The 19426-nt window shown below is 49.3% G+C and overlaps 1 protein-coding gene across 2 annotated transcripts in view; it reads right to left on the bottom strand.

The window, feature by feature from the left end:
* Positions 1-4685: 4685 nt before the first annotated feature.
* MGST1 (microsomal glutathione S-transferase 1) overlaps positions 4686-19426 on the bottom strand; it is a 47682-nt gene continuing 32941 nt past the window's right edge. For both annotated transcript variants that reach the window (XM_083180711.1, XM_083180710.1), the window contains 2 exons: positions 11164-11255; positions 4686-5036 (listed from right to left, as the gene is read on the bottom strand). In XM_083180711.1, the coding sequence (XP_083036837.1) occupies positions 4790-5036; positions 11164-11255 (339 nt within the window). In that variant the 3' untranslated portion in view covers positions 4686-4789. The remainder of the gene's footprint in view (positions 5037-11163; positions 11256-19426) is intronic.

The following is a 19426-nucleotide window of genomic DNA, read 5'->3' on the forward strand; positions in this document are numbered from 1 at the left end:
TGTGACCTCAGCTCCAGGCCGGATATCCCTGGTGATGTGACTTATCCCTCGTATACGCGGTTATGTGTTACTGGTAGTATCTGTGTCTGTTAGGGAGTGTATGTGACCTCAGCTCCAGGCCGGATATCCCTGGATGATGTGACTTATCCCTCGTATACGCGGTTATGTGTTACTGGTATTATCTGTGTCTGTTGGGGAGTGTTTGTGACATCAGCTCCTGGCCGGATATCCCTGGTGATGTGACTTATCCCTCGTATACGCGGTTATGTGTTACTGGTATTATCTGTGTCTGTTGGGGAGTGTTTGTGACATCAGCTCCAGGCCAGATATCCCTGGTGATGTGACTTATCCCTCGTATACGCAGTTATGTGTTACTGGTATTATCTGTGTCTGTTGGGGAGGGTTTGTGACCTCAGCTCCAGGCCGGATATCCCTGGTGATATGACTTATCCCTCGTATACGCGGTTATGTGTTACTGGTATTATCTGTGTCTGTTGGGGAGTGTTTGTGACCTCAGCTCCAGGCCGGATATCCCTGGTGATGTGACTTATCCCTCGTATACGCGGTTATGTGTTACTGGTATTATAGGTGTCTGTTGGGGAGGGTTTGTGACCTCAGCTCCAGGCCGGATATCCCTGGTGATATAACTTATCCCTCGTATACGCGGTTATGTGTTACTGGTATTATCTGTGTCTGTTGGGGAGTGTTTGTGACCTCAGCTCCAGGCCGGATATCCCTGGTGATGTGACTTATCCCTCGTATACGCGGTTATGTGTTACTGGTATTATCTATGTCTGTTGGGGAGTGTTTGTGACATCAGCTCCAGGCCGGATATCCCTGGTGATATGACTTATCCCTCGTATACGCGGTTATGTGTTACTGGTATTATCTATGTCTGTTGGGGAGTGTTTGTGACATCAGCTCCAGGCCGGATATCCCTGGATAATGTGACTTATCCCTCGTATACGCGGTTATGTGTTATTGGTACTATCTGTGTCTGTTGGGGAGTGTTTGTGACATTAGCTCCTGGCCGGATATCCCTGGTGATATGACTTATCCCTCGTATACGCAGTTATGTGTTACTGGTATTATCTGTGTCTGTTGGGGAGTGTTTGTGACATCAGCTCCAGGCCGGATATCCCTGGTGATATGACTTATCCCTCGTATACGCGGTTATGTGTTACTGGTATTATCTGTGTCTGTTGGGGAGTGTTTGTGACCTCAGCTCCGGGCCGGATATCCCTTGATGATATGACTTATCCCTCGTATACGCGGTTATGTGTTACTGGTACTATCTGTGTCTGTTGGGGAGTGTTTGTGACCTCAGCTCCAGGCCGGATATCCCTGGTGATGTGACTTATCCCTCGTATACGCAGTTATGTGTTACTGGTATTATCTGTGTCTGTTGGGGAGTGTTTGTGACCTCAGCTCCAGGCCGGATATCCCTGGTGATGTGACTTATCCCTCGTATACGCAGTTATGTGTTACTGGTATTATCTGTGTCTGTTGGGGAGGGTTTGTGACCTCAGCTCCAGGCCGGATATCCCTGGTGATATGACTTATCCCTCGTATACGCAGTTATGTGTTACTGGTATTATCTGTGTCTGTTGGGGAGTGTTTGTGACCTCAGCTCCAGGCCGGATATCCCTGGTGATGTGACTTATCCCTCGTATACGCAGTTATGTGTTACTGGTATTATCTGTGTCTGTTGGGGAGTGTTTGTGACCTCAGCTCCAGGCCGGATATCCCTGGTGATATGACTTATCCCTCGTATACGCGGTTATGTGTTACTGGTATTATCTGTGTCTGTTGGGGAGTGTTTGTGACCTCAGCTCCAGGCCGGATATCCCTGGATGATATGACTTATCCATCGTATACGCGGTTATGTGTTACTGGTATTATCTGTGTCTGTTGGGGAGTGTTTGTGACCTCAGCTCCAGGCCGGATATCCCTGGATGATGTGACTTATCCCTCGTATACGCGGTTATGTGTTACTGGTATTATCTGTGTCTGTTGGTGAGTGTTTGTGACCTCAGCTCCAGGCCGGATATCCCTGGATGATGTGACTTATCCCTCGTATACGCGGTTATGTGTTACTGGTATTATCTGTGTCTGTTGGGGAGGGTTTGTGACCTCAGCTCCAGGCCGGATATCCCTGGTGATGTGACTTATCCCTCGTATACACGGTTATGTGTTACTGGTATTATCTGTGTCTGTTGGGGAGGGTTTGTGACCTCAGCTCCAGGCCGGATATCCCTGGTGATGTGACTTATCCCTCGTATACGCGGTTATGTGTTACTGGTATTATCTGTGTCTGTTGGGGAGTGTTTGTGACCTCAGCTCCAGGCCGGATATCCCTGGTGATGTGACTTATCCCTCGTATACACGGTTATGTGTTACTGGTATTATCTGTGTCTGTTGGGGAGGGTTTGTGACCTCAGCTCCAGGCTGGATATCCCTGGTGATGTGACTTATCCCTCGTTTACGCGGTTATGAGTTACTGGTATTATCTGTGTCTGTTGGGGAGTGTTTGTGACCTCAGCTCCAGGCCGGATATCCCTGGATGATATGACTTATCCCTCGTATACGCAGTTATGTGTTACTGGTATTATCTGTGTCTGTTGGGGAGGGTTTGTGACCTCAGCTCCAGGCCGGATATCCCTGGATGATGTGACTTATCCCTCGTATACGCGGTTATGTGTTACTGGTATTATCTGTGTCTGTTGGGGAGGGTTTGTGACCTCAGCTCCAGGCCGGATATCCCTGGATGATGTGACTTATCCCTCGTATACGCGGTTATGTGTTACTGGTATTATCTGTGTCTGTTGGGGAGTGTTTGTGACCTCAGCTCCAGGCCGGATATCCCTGGTGATGTGACTTATCCCTCGTATACGCGGTTATGTGTTACTGGTATTATCTGTGTCTGTTGGGGAGTGTGTGTGACCTCAGCTCCAGGCCGGATATCCCTGGTGATGTGACTTATCCCTCGTATACGCGGTTATGTGTTACTGGTATTATCTGTGTCTGTTGGGGAGTGTTTTTGACCTCAGCTCCAGGCCGGATATCCCTGGTGATGTGACTTATCCCTCGTATACACGGTTATGTGTTACTGGTATTATCTGTGTCTGTTGGGGAGGGTTTGTGACCTCAGCTCCAGGCCGGATATCCCTGGTGATGTGACTTATCCCTCGTATACGCGGTTATGTGTTACTGGTATTATCTGTGTCTGTTGGGGAGTGTTTGTGACCTCAGCTCCAGGCCGGATATCCCTGGTGATATGACTTATCCCTCATATACACGGTTATGTGTTACTGGTATTATCTCTGTCTGTTGGGGAGTGTTTGTGACATCAGCTCCAGGCTGGATATCCCTGGTGATGTGACTTATCCCTCGTATACGCGGTTATGTGTTACTGGTATTATCTGTGTCTGTTGGGGAGGGTTTGTGACCTCAGCTCCAGGCCGGATATCCCTGGTGATGTGACTTATCCCTCGTATACGCGGTTATGAGTTACTGGTATTATCTGTGTCTGTTGGGGAGTGTTTGTGACCTCAGCTCCAGGCCGGATATCCCTGGATGATATGACTTATCCCTCGTATACGCGGTTATGTGTTACTGGTACTATCTGTGTCTGTTGGGGAGTGTTTGTGACCTCAGCTCCAGGCCGGATATCCCTGGATGATGTGACTTATCCCTCGTATACGCGGTTATGTGTTACTGGTATTATCTGTGTCTGTTGGGGAGTGTTTGTGACCTCAGCTCCAGGCCGGATATCCCTGGATGATATGACTTATCCCTCGTATACGCGGTTATGTGTTACTGGTACTATCTGTGTCTGTTGGGGAGTGTTTGTGACCTCAGCTCCAGGCCGGATATCCCTGGATGATGTGACTTATCCCTCGTATACGCGGTTATGTGTTACTGGTACTATCTGTGTCTGTTGGGGAGTGTTTGTGACCTCAGCTCCAGGCCGGATATCCCTGGTGATGTGACTTATCCCTCGTATACGCGGTTATGTGTTACTGGTATTATCTGTGTCTGTTGGGGAGTGTGTGTGACCTCAGCTCCAGGCCGGATATCCCTGGTGATGTGACTTATCCCTCGTATACGCGGTTATGTGTTACTGGTATTATCTGTGTCTGTTGGGGAGTGTTTGTGACCTCAGCTCCAGGCCGGATATCCCTGATGATGTGACTTATCCCTCGTATACGCGGTTATGTGTTACTGGTATTATCTGTGTCTGTTGGGGAGTGTTTGTGACCTCAGCTCCAGGCCGGATATCCCTGATGATGTGACTTATCCCTCGTATACGCGGTTATGAGTTACTGGTATTATCTGTGTCTGTTGGGGAGTGTTTGTGACATCAGCTCCTGGCCGGATATCCCTGGTGATGTGACTTATCCCTCGTATACGCGGTTATGTGTTACTGGTATTATCTGTGTCTGTTGGGGAGTGTTTGTGACCTCAGTTCCAGGCCGGATATCCCTGATGATGTGACTTATCCCTCGTATACGCGGTTATGAGTTACTGGTATTATCTGTGTCTGTTGGGGAGTGTTTGTGACATCAGCTCCTGGCCGGATATCCCTGGTGATGTGACTTATCCCTCGTATACGCGGTTATGTGTTACTGGTATGATCTGTGTCTGTTGGGGAGTGTTACAGAAAGAAGCATCACAGAGAGACCTGCGGCAAACCCACATTTATTGTTTGTAATGAAGACATGCTGCGGAATGTGGAGACGAGGTCACAGATAATCTCCTGACATCACTGCGTCTGAGGGACAGCGGATCAGAAGAAGGCGACACTCCGCAGAGTAGTGTACGCCATCGAGGCATTGACAAGAAATCCAGCGAAGAAGGTCAGAGCTCGGCTGGGCTGCGGCAAAGGCAACAAATAAGAGATTGTGTGCAGGACCCGAGACCCAACAAAGATCCGGAAGTGTAGAAGAGCCAGGTACAGGTCAGGATTACTGAGGGCGTACACCAGGCCAATACCGATAAACGGGACGATATTCTCAATGTCGTTCAGGTGACATCTGTAAACAGAGAATCCCAGTGAGAGTTACATTACAGGCAATGTCATGTTGTGTGAATGCAGTAACCGCAGTGACTGAGCGCGGCCGGACTCCGTCTGTGACCGCGTCTCTGTCGCAATCAGAGCAAAGCGATGTCATGTCAACAGGCCCTAATATAACCTGGTCAGTGGCTGTTATATTATATTACACTCATCTGCACAAAGCCCTAAATCTTACTGTAACCAGGAAAACATTTCCCTGGTTAGAGAATAACTCCCACCTGCACCTGTGTAAGATAATCGTGCCCATAACCCTCCTGCTGCATTCAGGGCCGGATTAACAATGGGCCTGATGGAGCTACAGCTCCAGGCCCACACTCCTGTTTTGTAGCTGAGCGCCAGGGCTTTCCAACGAGCCCATCCCCGCATCGGTAGCCCCCCAGGAATCGGAGATACAGACAGGCAAACCTGGAAGGTTTTCCCCATAGGATAACATGGGACCCGCTAATTCCGACCCCCACCCGGTTCCAACGGCTGCCAATTCCCCCTCCGGCATTACAGAAGCTCGAGGTTGATCTCATTCGAACCCAAATCGCTGGGCCTTCAATATGATACCTGGTCCATATGGGTTCATTGGTTCTAGAGATATTGCGGGTAAACCAATTTTTTTCATTTCTGAAATGTAGGGGGACATTTACCAAAATGGATTCGTAGAAAAAAGGTGTATTCGTAGGGAGAAATACACCTTTTTTTTACGAATTTGTATTTTCGGGATTTACAATCCCAAAAATACAACAAATCGTATTCCTAAAGATGGGACATTCGTATTTGTAGTTACAAATACGAATGTCCTACACCATCGATAGGATACGACAGAAATCACCATTCAAAAGAATGGTGGTTTCTGATTTACTAAGCAGCCGTACTGATAATACGGCTGCTTAGTGGTGTAAAACACCCACGCAAATACGACAGGAAAATAGAACACCATTTTCCTGTTCTATTTGCGTTTTAGCCTGCACGGATCAGTCAGATCCGTGCAGGCTGCAGTGTAAAAAAATAGAAAAATAAATAAATAAATAAAAAAACCGGCGTGGGGTCTCCCCCACAGCCGAAACCAGCACCAGGCTGAAGGAGCCGGGGCCGGTAATTAAAAATCAGGGAACCCGACAAATAGGGGCTCCCCGATTTTTAACAACCAGCCCCAGGCTCCAGGTCCGGGGCTGGTTCCCAAAATACGGGGGACAAAATGACTAGGGGTCCCCTGTATTTCAAGAACCAGTCCCAGGCACAACCAGCCGGCAGGGTAATGTCACAGCCGGGGGGAGACTTTTTATGCAAGTCCCCCCGGCCAAAGCATTAACCCTACCGACCAGTCAGCCTGGCCAGGGGCCCCGGGGGGAGTGGGGACCCCCCCAATGAAGAGGTCCCCCCCTCCAGGACTTACCTGACCAGGCTGAAGCCTGGTACTGTCCTCGATGCCCCTGGGCGGTGGGCATCGAGCTGATAAATGGTGTAAAAATAAGGTTAAACTATTGTTTTTTACTGTGGCACTACAAGTGCCAGCAAGCCTCCCCAGCAAGCTGGGACTTGGAGAACCACAAGTCCCAGCCTGCTGGGCATTAAAGGGCCCGCTGGCACTTGTAGTTCTACAGTTAAAAAAATAGTGCACAAAACACACTGATACACTTTTAAAATAAAACTTTATTACATACAAAGCCCACACATACTAATACTTACCTATCTTCTTTCCGTAGGTAGCCCTGATGTCCTGTGTCGGCGTCTTCTGGTCCTGTGTCGTCTTCTTCCTCCATGTCGACCGTCGCTGTCGCCGTCCGGATCCGACGAAATCCATTTGGGAAGCTGTGGAAGGAAACCATACTCACCTGTCCCAGCGCGACGTAGTCCAGGTAAGTGTCTTGGCAAAAAAACAAACCGACATCCGAATCCAGCCCGGACACGGAGACGCACGGTACTGTGTGTACATCGTGCGGCTCCGCCTCCCGAATGCCGCTATTGGCCGCCTTGCGGCCTAGCGGCTCCTGATTGGCCGCTAGGCCGCAAGGCGGCCAATAGCGGCATTCGGGAGGCGGAGCCGCACGATGTAAACAAACACCGTGCGTCTCCCTGTCCGCTTGGTTTCGCGTGTCGGTTTGTTTTTTTGCCAAGACCCTTACCTGGACTACGTCGCGCTGGGACAGGTGAGTATGGTTTCCTTCCACAGCTTCCCAAATGGATTTCGTCGGATCCGGACGGCGACAGCGACGGTCGACATGGAGGAAGAAGACGACACAGGACCAGAAGACGCCGACACAGGACATCAGGGCTACCTACGGAAAGAAGATAGGTAAGTATTAGTATGTGTGGGCTTTGTATGTAATAAAGTTTTATTTTAAAAGTGTATCAGTGTGTTTTGTGCACTATTTTTTTAACTGTAGAACTACAAGTGCCAGCAGGCTGGGACTTGTGGTTCTCCAAGTCCCAGCTTACTGGGGAGGCTTGCTGGCACTTGTAGTGCCACAGTAAAAAACAATAGTTTAACCTTATTTTTACACCATTTATCAGCCCGATGCCCACCGCCCAGGGGCATCGAGGACAGTACCAGGCTTCAGCCTGGTCAGGTAAGTCCTGGAGGGGGGGGACCCCTTCATTGGGGGGGTCCCCACTCCCCCAGGGCCCCTGGCCAGGCTGACTGGTCGGTAGGGTTAATGCTTTGGCCGGGGGGACTTGCATAAAAAGTCTCCCCCCGGCTGTGACATTACCCTGCCGGCTGGTTGTGCCTGGGACTGGTTCTTGAAATACGGGGGACCCCTAGTCATTTTGTCCCCCGTATTTTGGGAACCAGCCCCGGACCTGGAGCCTGGGGCTGGTTGTTAAAAATCGGGGAGCCCCTATTTGTCGGGTTCCCTGATTTTTAATTACCGGCTCCAGGCTCTGTCAGCCTGGTGCTGGTTTCGGCTGTGGGGGGGACCCCACGCCGTTTTTTTATTTATTTATTTATTTTTCTATTTTTTTTTTCCACCTTGCAGCCTGCACGGATCTGACTGATCCGTGCAGATTGCTAGAAATAATTCGTACTAGCAGACGTATATACGGCCGCTAATACAGATGGCTACACCATCGGAGGGTTACAAAGCAGTCGTATCTGACTGCTTTGTAAATCCCCCTCCGGAACACGAGTTTGCATACGACTTAAACAGTCGTATGCAACCGTAGGGAAAAAACCAATACGAAAAACTAGGTTTTTCATATTGGTAAATTTCCCCTGTAATTTCATGGCTGTTCATGTTGTTTGAGGACAGATTTCTCTGGAACCAAACGGCCCAGTTTCACGGGACAAAAATCATTTGAAGCCTACATGTAATTGGGTCACTTGGTTCCGAAGATATAGCTGGGATATAGCTGGTTGTTTAAAGGGGGGCGGGGGTGGTTTTCTCTCCCCCTCACACCAGAAAATGCAGGGACTAGGCTGGTGTAAAAGGAGCCAGTCCGGGAATGTCCCTGCATGATCCTGGGACCATATTACCGGGTAAGTCCCTGCATTTTCAATTGTGAAAGGGGTATTTCAAATAGCCGGGACATGCAGTGCTCTGAATACAGTCCCCAGTTACCGTGAACATGTATTCCCCCTTAGCAATGAGCATGTAATCCCACATGGCAACGAGCATGGAACCCTTGGCAATGAGCATGGAACCCCTAGCAATGAACATGGAACCGCCGGCAATAAACATGTACTGTAGGTAAGCAACACTTATATAGCATAATTTTTAATAGGCATTATGGTGTTTGGCATAATACGTAATGGACATTATGGTGTGTGACTTAACATGTAATGGGCATTATGGTGTAAATTTTTAATGCGCACCTTTGGCGCACAATGCCCCTATTTTATGAAGCATGTTGTGCATTATTTCTCAATCTGTTTGGTTTAATAGTGTGTATTTTGGCTCAATCCATGTGGCAAAATGTGAATTTTGCCTTAATCTGTGTAGCATAACGTGAATTTTTTACTCAATCTGTGCGCCATAGTGTGAAATAGTGTGAATTTTGGATCAGTCGGTGTGAATTTTGGCTCATTCCATGTGGCACAATGTGTAAGAGGCAAGTACAGTATAAGGGGGTTACTATTGTGTTGCATGATTTGTATAAGGGGTAAATGGTGTGGTAAATTTAGGTGACCACATAAAAGGTGCTGAAATGTTGTCTACCAAGTTTCGGCTTTCAGTATTTTTTTTATGACTGGAGTGCCACCTCACCCCGCAAGTATCTTAGGACATCGGCGTCCTGCGGGTGCACCTTTGGAGTGCACCCGCCAATATATCTCCCTGCATTTTTCTTATGCCAGCCCCCTGCCTTTTCCAGGCATATATAATTATTTGAAAGTATTTACACAAATACAGACACACCCATGAGCAGACCACCCAACCAGAACACTGGTCACGCCCCCCACATTATTAGGTGCTGGCCACAACCTCTAATATTGCACATAATAGGCCCTTGATAATTTTCAGCTCCAGGCCCATTTAGACCTTAATCTGGCTCTGGCTGCATTCTCCGCACAGCGTCCTGAATGTATTATACCCGTCTGTTCCTGAAGAGATGGCCTGCAGCCTGTATGAGCCCAATGCTATGAATAAGAGAAACACTAAATCTGACATGTCGCGTCCTTAATCTGCAGGACGCTGATGTGACGAGTCATTAAGGATGTGACCATCAGTATGAGATCAGCAGCTGTCCAGATACATCATATCTACACACAGAGGCATAGTCCCTGCATACTGTGCAGCTCTATGGCGACAGCCCAGGACACCCCATAATAACCCAGACGTTATTACATGTCACTGACCGCGCAGCCTCTGTACAGAGAAGGAGCCCTATTCTCCTATCTGCCAGCACTGTGGGAAGTTCTGTAGTCTGCAGAGCTGGGGATGGGTAAAAACCAGACCTGGACAACACCCCGGAATGCCGGATTGGACATCAAATTCTGCATTCCGGAGCTTGCAGTGTCCGGTCCGGGGGGCTGCCTGTGACAGCTGTCATCAGGGAAGGAGGGGGGGGGGAATAAAGTCTCCCTGTATGGTCCGGGCATGTAGCAAGTACCGGAACGGTCCGGACCACACGGGGAGACTGTAATCTCCCCTTCCCCATGTCCCTAGTGACAGCTATCACAGGCATCCCCCCCCCCCCCCCCCCCCCCAGCCCCCAGACCAGACACTACAAGCTCCGGAATGCAGAGTTTAATGGCCGGTCTGGCGTTACAGGGTCTTGTCTGGGTCCTGTTTTTACTTAGTCCCTGCAGAGCTTGCACTCTAGTTGCAGAGGAATATGGCAGAGGGAGATGTTGTGCAAAGCACTATGAGGGACTACAGGAGTGGGTGTGACCGGGCCCTGTCAGGGGTCCATAGAGGCCCTGGATTGGTGATGTCATATTACAGGCGCTGGGTGTAAACTTCTATTACCTGGAAAGTGTCAAATTGGCAAATACATGAATATTTATTAAAATGTAGGAACAAAAATATTGCTGTGCAGCGCAGATAATTTACTATCATATCGCAGCAAATGTTCATGTTCTGTCTCTAACTGACACTAGACAGGAAATAAAGTCACTGCCAATTGGCTGATCAGCACAGAATTCGCACTTACACGTAGGTTAGTAAATCCATTCTACACATCCACCCGTGGGGCCACTGCATGAGGCCTACTGGTGCCCTCTAGTGGCAGATAATCTACTGCAGCAATTACATGACTATGAGCTGAATTCTCAATAACCCAAACATTTATCATGGGAAAAGTCTCGGCAGGGGCCGGCGCGCAGCTGGGGGTCTCGGCAGGGGCCGGCGCGCAGCTGGGGTCTCGGCAGGGGCCGGCGCGCAGCTGGGGTCTCGGCAGGGGCCGGCGCGCAGCTGGGGGGGGGGGGGTCCAGACCACACGGGGAGGCTGTAAACTCCCCTTCCCCATGTCCCTGGTGAAAGCTATAACAGGGACTACCCCCAACCCCTGCTTCCCTGGACAAGACACCCCCCGGAATGTCCTGTCTGGCGCTCCGGGGGTCCGGTTTTTACTTAGTCCCAAATGAGAAGGATGTATAAATTCAGTATACATGTAAAATGGAACTAATCAGCAATATATTACACAGATCCCACAATTACCTGCGCACCCTTTCCACGTCCTGGTCGGTCCTGAGGTACTTTTTTATATCACCACCTTTAGCGTTGAGGACATCCTCAGGATTGGCAAACACCTGCACATATAGTATAAAGGGTTATTTATTTATATATATATACACACACACTTAACATCGGCACTCACCTTACCTAGTTTTGGGGTGCCCTTTGGCTTGTGACCACATTGTTTAAACAGACATTGTAGGGGCTCTGCACACACTAAATTAACTGATAATAAATAGTGGAGATTTGGTTCATGAATTGATCAATGCATTTAAGCCTGCAGCCCCCTTCACGGGACCCCACTTTTCTGCAGGTCCTAACACTATTGCTGAAAATGGCTACAATACACATAGCTATCACATCAATGTTTGATTCCAGGCATGCTATCTGGTCTGAAGCTCACAGCACACTATGCTTTTATAGGTGAGCAGCTACCAACACACCTGTCACTAATCATCTAGGGAAATGGTTAACATAAGCTATGGAATCTTAGTTAAAAACAGGGTGCATGAGAGAATGTGACCACAATAAGACTAATTTAAAAATTAATCTAATAAACAATATATACACATAACATCGATGTTAAGTGTATATATTGCTTATTAGATTAATTTTTTTAATTAGTCTTATTGTGGTCACATTCTCTCATGCACCCTGTTTTTAACTAAGATTCCATAGCTTATGTTAACCAGTTCCCTAGATGATTAGTGACAGGTGTGTTGGTAACTGCTCACCTATAAAAGCACAGTGTGCTGTGAGCTTCAGACCTGATAGCATGCCTGGAATCAAACATTGATGTGATAGCTATGTGTATTGTAGCCATTTTCAGCAATAGTGTTAGGACCTGCAGAAAAGTGGGGTCCCGTGAAGGGGGCTGCAGGCTTAAATGCATTGATCAATTCATGAACCAAATCTCCACTATTTATTATCAGTTAATTTAGTGTGTGCAGAGCCCCTACAATGTTATATATATATATTACTAGTTTTTTTGGTACTCTTTACTTAGTTGGGCGCCCATCGCGGTGATCGCGGGCAGTACATTAACGGCCGCGACGCGATGCCCGCGATCACCGCGATTTCCCTTAGGGTTCAATGTTAAATTTAGTGCTGCCCGCGATTTTACATTCAATGCTTCAATGGCCGCGATTTGGCCATAGGAATCAATGTTAAATGGGCTACAGAGCCCAAATAGGCACAATTAACACTTAAATGTCCCCCCAAATTTGTAACGCCACCCCACGATCCACGCCAACCCGAAGCGTGGCGAGCGCAGCGAGCCCGCGAGGGGCGGCGTGACGCGTCCTCCGACCTTTTCATACCCCCACTATCCACGTCGGTGTGGAGTTGAGAAAAGAATAGTGTGGCGAGCGCAGCGAGCCACCGAGCCCGAAGCGTGGCGAGCCCCGCGAGGGGACGTGGATACCTGTGAAGCCCGCGTAGGGCCACGTTTACCTTTGAAGGTATCCACGTCCCCGCGCGGGGCTCGCTGCGCTCGCCACGCTTCGGGCTCGGTGGCTCGCTGCGCTCGCCACACTATTCTATTCTCAACTCCACGCCGACGTGGATAGTGGGGGTATGAAAAGGTCGGAGGACGCGTACCGCCGCCCCTCGCGGGCTCGCCACGCTTCGGGTTGGCGTGGATTGTGGGGTGGCGTAACAAATTTGGGGGGACATTTAAGTTTTAATTGTGCCTATTTGGGCTCTGTAGCCCATTTAACATTGATTCCTATGGCCAAATCGCGGCCATTGAAGCATTAAATGTAAAATCGCGGGCAGCACTAAATTTAACATTGAACCCTATGGGAAATCGCGGGCATCGCGTCGCGGCCGTTAATGTACTGGCCGCGATGCCCGCGATCACCGCGATTTCTTTACCCACGACGCCCGCGATGGAGATCGTGGGCGCCCAACTAAGTAAAGAGTACTGTTTTTTTATATAGCGCACACATATTCCGCAGCGCTGTACAGAGTATATATAAACACTAGGTGATTCATCGCGCCCTACGGGCGCTCTTCACACCGGCGTAAGGGGCTGCGCCCCCTTAATTTGTGAACGTTTGTATATGAGAAATGTGGTTAGAATTGTATGAAATATGCCCTGTATTGCAACTTGAGTTATAGGTGAAATGTGTTACATAGAGAGCATATGATTTGGAAGGGGGTGTGTATTCTTTTGTTTAATTAAAAAGCGGTTACAGAGTAAGATGTGCATTGATAGTGTGGATGGTACAGTGACATTTGTGGGTGTGTGTGGGGTGTGTGTGCATGTTGTTTAGGTGTGTGTGTGTGTGTGTGCAATAGTATAGTAGGGTGTTTTGGGGTCAGTGGCTCCCCACTGGCGGAGTTCACGACACAGGAAAACAGGAAGCTGGGTAGTGATAGGGGTGTGTGGGCATAAGGGGGACTAAAGAGGAGGGTGGGGGACACTGTGCAGCTTCTGCCAGTGGGTGAGGGTCCAGCGTGGCAGCACAGGAGTACAGGACGGTGCCCCTGAGTCAGTGTCTCCTCCTACTGGGTGGGAGTTAGGGTGCATGAGAGCAGGAGGCTGGGTGGTAAAGCATGATAGGGGAATGTGGGCAACACAGGGTGAGCGGGTCCCCACTGGTGGAAGTTACGGGGCAGGAGAACAGGAGGAAATGCAGTGATAGAGGTGTGTGGGCATGAGGGGTAGTAAAGGTTTTTGGCTGTTGCAGAGTATAGATGGACATTGGTGCAGACGCCATCGATGGTTGGCATTGATGGCGATTTTGCACCCTGCCATCGATAGTAGTAACCTATTACATGGATAACCATCGATTGTTGTAGCTATCGATGGTCATCCATTATATCTGACTGAATAGGCCGTGGGTCAATCAGAACTCTGTGGTGGGACTGTCGGGTGTGGGGGGGGCAGAGCTATGCTCCGTGTCCCGGCACCTTAAAACATTTTTAAACTTGATCGGTTCTCCTTTGCCATTGATGTAGGGAAACCATCTGGTCCTCCCACATTGATGGCAAAATTATTCAATATCGGCCATAAACCATCGATGATTTGAAATCATTGATGATCGATGGGCATCCCTAGAACTGGATGAGGGTGGGGGACAGTATGCAGCTCCTGGCAGTGGGTGAGTGTCTCCTCCCACTGGGAGGGAGTGAGGGTACATGAGAGCAGGAGGCTGTATAATAGTGGTATGTGGGCAAGACATTGATAAAAGTTGTGGCGCTGGTGCAGAGGACCATGGGGACACTTCTGGCAGTGCGGGAACCTGCAGCGGGGCAGCCAGGGCCGGATTTCCCACCTAGGGGCGGTACCTGCTTGTGGCGGTACAGGATCCCCCATTCTCATGGGGGTATGTGAAATGTGGGGGTCCGCTGGGGGGTGGGAATTGCCGAAAGGGGGTCAGGAGGGTCTGCAAATTGCGGGAGGGTGGATGCAGGGATCTGCAATTAACGGGAAGGGGCGGGGGTCCGCAAATCGCGGGAGGGGCGCGGGGGCTTGAATCGCGAGAAGGGGGGTCCGCAAATTGGGGGAGGGGGTTGTGGGGGTCAGTGAATTGCAGGAGGGGGGTTGTGGGGGTCCGTGAATTGCGGGGGGGCGTGAATCGTGGGAGGGGGGTCTGCGAATCGCGGAAGGGGGTCTGCAAATCGCTGGAGGGGGCACGGGATGGGGGCGAATCGCGGGAGGGGTGCACGGGAGGTGCCGTGGGGGTCCGTGAATCATGGGAGGGGGTCTGCAAATCGCGGGAGGGGGGTTCGCGGGGTCCCGTGAATCGCGGGAAGGGGGGGGGCAGGGGGGTCCCACTAATCGCGGGATGGGGGGGGGGTTGCGGGGGTTGCAGCGAATCACGGGTGGGGGGAGTTGCGGGGGGCCAGCGAATTGCGGAAAGTCGTGGGGGGCCCGTGAATTGCGGGAGGGGGGGTTGCGGGGGGCGTGCTGGCAGAGGGGGGGTGCGGGAGTAATGGTGGATGGTGGCTGTGGAGTAATGGTGGATGGTGGGCATGTACTGTAGCCCTGGCTGGGCGGGGGGAGGTGATGTCAAGGGGGTGGGGTGAGTAGAACACTGGTCTTTTCCTTAGGGGGGGGCGGGTTTGTGTATCCCGCTGGGCTGGAACGTTATATACACAGGGGATGAGTGACAGATCTGGCTAAATATATGAGATTCACATCAGTCCCTGCCTCAGTGGAGCTTACAATCTATATTCCCTACCACATGTGTACACACCCAGACATTCTAGGGTTAATTTGTTGGGAGCCAATTACACTACCAGTATAGTGTACCCGGAGTATCCGGAGGAAACCCACACAAGTACGGGGAGAATAAACAAACTCCACACAGTTAGAGCCATGGTGGGAATGGAACCCATGACCTCAGTGCTGTGAGGCAGTAATACTAACCATTACACCATCCGTACTGCCCTGTATATATAACACATGGTGGGGATAGAACCCATGACCTCAGTGCTGTGAGGCAGTAATGCTATAACCATTACACCGTCCGTACTGCCCCGTATATATAACACATGGTGGGGATAGAACCCATGACCTCAGCGCTGTGAGGCAGTAATGTAACCATTACACCGTCCGTACTGCCCTGTATATATAACACATGGTGGGGATAGAACCCATGACCTCAGTGCTGTGAGGCAGTAATGCTAACCATTACACCATCCGTACTGCCCCATATATATAACACATGGTGGGAATAGAACCCATGACCTCAGTGCTGTGAGGCAGTAATGTAACCATTACACCATCCGTACTGCCCCGTATATATAACACATGGTAGGGATAGAACCCATGACCTCAGTGCTGTGAGGCAGTAATGCTAACCACTACACCATCCGTACTGCCCCGTATATATAACACATGGTGGGGATAGAACCCATAACCTCAGCGCTGTGAGGCAGTAATGTAACCATTACACCGTCCGTACTGCCCCGTATATATAATACATGGTGGGGATAGAACCCATGACCTCAGTGCTGTGAGGTAGTAATGCTAACCATTACGCCGTCCATACTGCCCCGTATATATATAACACATGGTGGGGATAGAACCCATGACCTCAGCGCTGTGAGTCGGTAATGCAAACCATTACACCATCCGTACTGCCCCGTATATATAACACATGGTGGGGATAGAACCCATGACCTCAGTGCTGTGAGGCAGTAATGTAACCATTACACCGTCTGTACTTCCCCGTATATATAACACATGGTGGGGTTAGAACCCATGACCTCAGCGCTGTGAGGCGGTAATGCAAAACATTACACCATCCGTAATGCCCCATATATATAACACATGGTGGGGATAGAACCAATGACCTCAGTGCTGTGAGGCAGTAATGTAACCATTACATAATCCGTACTGCCCCGTATATATAACACATGGTGCTGATAGAACCCATGACCTCAGTGCTGTGAGGCAGTAATTTAACCATTACACCATCCGTACTACCCGTATATATAACACATGGTGGGGATAGAACCCATGACCTCAGTGCTGTGAGGCAGTAATGTAACCATTACATCATCCGTACTGCCCCGTATATATAACACATGGTAGGGATAGAACCCATGACCTCAGTGCTGTGAGACAGTAATGTAACCATTACACCATCCGTACTACCCGTACATATAACACATGGTGGGGATAGAACCCATGACCTCAGTGCTGTGAGGCAGTAATGTAACCATTACACCATCCGTACTGCCCCGTATATATAACACATGGTGGGGATAGAACCCATGACCTCAGCGCTGTGAGGCAGTAATGTAACCATTACATCATCCGTACTCCCCCGTATATATAACACATGGTGGGGATAGAACCCATGACCTCAGTGCTGTGAGACAGTAATGTAACCATTACACCATCCGTACTGCCCCGTATATATAACACATGGTGGGGATAGAACCCATGACCTCAGCGCTGTGAGGCAGTAATGTAACCATTACATCATCCGTACTGCCCCGTATATATAACACATGGTGGGGATAGAACCCATGACCTCAGTGCTGTGAGGCAGTAATGGAACCATTACACCATCCGTACTGCCCCGTATAAATAACACATATTGGGGATAGAACCCATGACCTCAGCGCTGTGAGGCAGTAATGTAACCATTACACCATCCGTACTGCCCCGTATATATAACACATGGTGGGGATAGAACCCATGAACTCAGTGCTGTGAGGTAGTAATGTAACCATTACACCATCCGTACTGCCCTGTATATATAACACATGGTGGGGATAGAACCCATGACCTCAGTGTTGTGAGGCAGTAATGTAACCATTACACCGTCCGTACTGCCCTGTATATATAACACATGGTGGGGATAGAACCCATGACCTCAGTGCTGTGAGGCAGTAATATAACCATTACACCATCCATACTGCCCCGTATATATAACACATGGTGGGGATAGAACCCATGACCTCAGTGCTGTGAGGCAGTAATATAACCATAACACCATCCATACTGCCCTGTATATATAACACATGGTGGGGATAGAACCCATGACCTCAGCACTGTGAGGCAGTAATACCTACCATTACACCATATATCTGCCCCGTATATATAACACATGGTGGGGATAGAACCCATGACCTTAGCGCTGTGAGGCAGTAATGCTAACCATTACACCATCCATACTGCCCCGTATATATAACACATGGTGGGGATAGAACCCATGACCTCAGTGCTGTGAGGCAGTAATGCTAACCATTACACCATCCGTACTGCCCCGTGTATATATAACACATATTGGGGATAGAACCCATGACCTCAGCGCTGTGAGGCAGTAATGTAACTATTACACCATCCGTACTGCCCCGTATATATAACACATGGTGGGGATAGAACCCATGACCTCAGTGCTGTGAGGCAGTAATGCTAACCATTACACCATCCATACTGCCCCGTATATATAACACATGGTGGGGATAGAACCCATGACCTCAGTGCTGTGAGGCAGTAATGCTATAACCATTGCACCATCCGTACTGCCCTGTATATATAACACATGGTGGGGATAGAACCCATGACCTCAGTGCTGTGAGGCAGTAATGCTAACCATTACACCATCCGTACTGCCCCGTACATATAACACATGGTGGGGATAGAACCCATGACCTCAGCGCTGTGAGGCAGTAATGTAACCCTTACACCATCCGTACTGCCCCGTATATATAACACATGGTGGGGATAGAACCCATGACCTCAGTGCTGTGAGGCAGTAATGTAACCATTACACCATCCGTATTGCCCCGTATGTATATATATATAACACATGGTGGGGATAGAACCCATGACCTCAGCGCTGTGAGGCAGTAATATAACCATTACACCGTCCGTACTGCACCGTATATATAACACATGGTGGGGATAGAACCCATGACCTTAGCGCTGTGAGGCAGTAATGCTATAACCATCACACCATCCGTACTGCCCCGTATATATAACACATGGTGGGGATAGAACCCATGACCTCAGTGTTGTGAGGCAGTAATGTAACCATTACACCGTCCGTACTGCCCTGTATATATAACACATGGTGGGGATAGAACCCATGACCTCAGTGCTGTGAGGCAGTAATATAACCATTACACCATCCATACTGCCCCGTATATATAACACATGGTGGGGATAGAACCCATGACCTCAGTGCTGTGAGGCAGTAATATAACCATAACACCATCCATACTGCCCTGTATATATAACACATGGTGGGGATAGAACCCATGACCTCAGCACTGTGAGGCAGTAATACCTACCATTACACCATATATCTGCCCCGTATATATAACACATGGTGGGGATAGAACCCATGACCTTAGCGCTGTGAGGCAGTAATGCTAACCATTACACCATCCGTACTGCCCCGTATATATAACACATGGTGGGGATAGAACCCATGATTTCAGTGCTGTGAGGCAGTAATGTAACCATGACACCATCCGTACTACCGATATATATAACACATGGTGGGGATAGAACCCATGACCTCAGCGCTGTGAGGCAGTAATGTAACCATTACACCGTCTGTACTGCCCCGTATATATAACACATGGTGGGGATAGAACCCATGACCTCAGTGCTGTGAGGCAGTAATGTAACCATGACACCATCCGTACTACCGATATATATAACACATGGTGGGGATAGAACCCATGACCTCAGTGCTGTGAGGTAGTAATGTAACCATTACACCATCCGTACTGCCTGTATATATAACACATGGTGGGGATAGAACCCATG

The sequence above is a fragment of the Crinia signifera genome, chromosome 4 (assembly GCF_055691185.1).
Source record: "Crinia signifera chromosome 4, ASM5569118v1, whole genome shotgun sequence".
Lineage (NCBI taxonomy): Eukaryota > Metazoa > Chordata > Amphibia > Anura > Myobatrachidae > Crinia > Crinia signifera.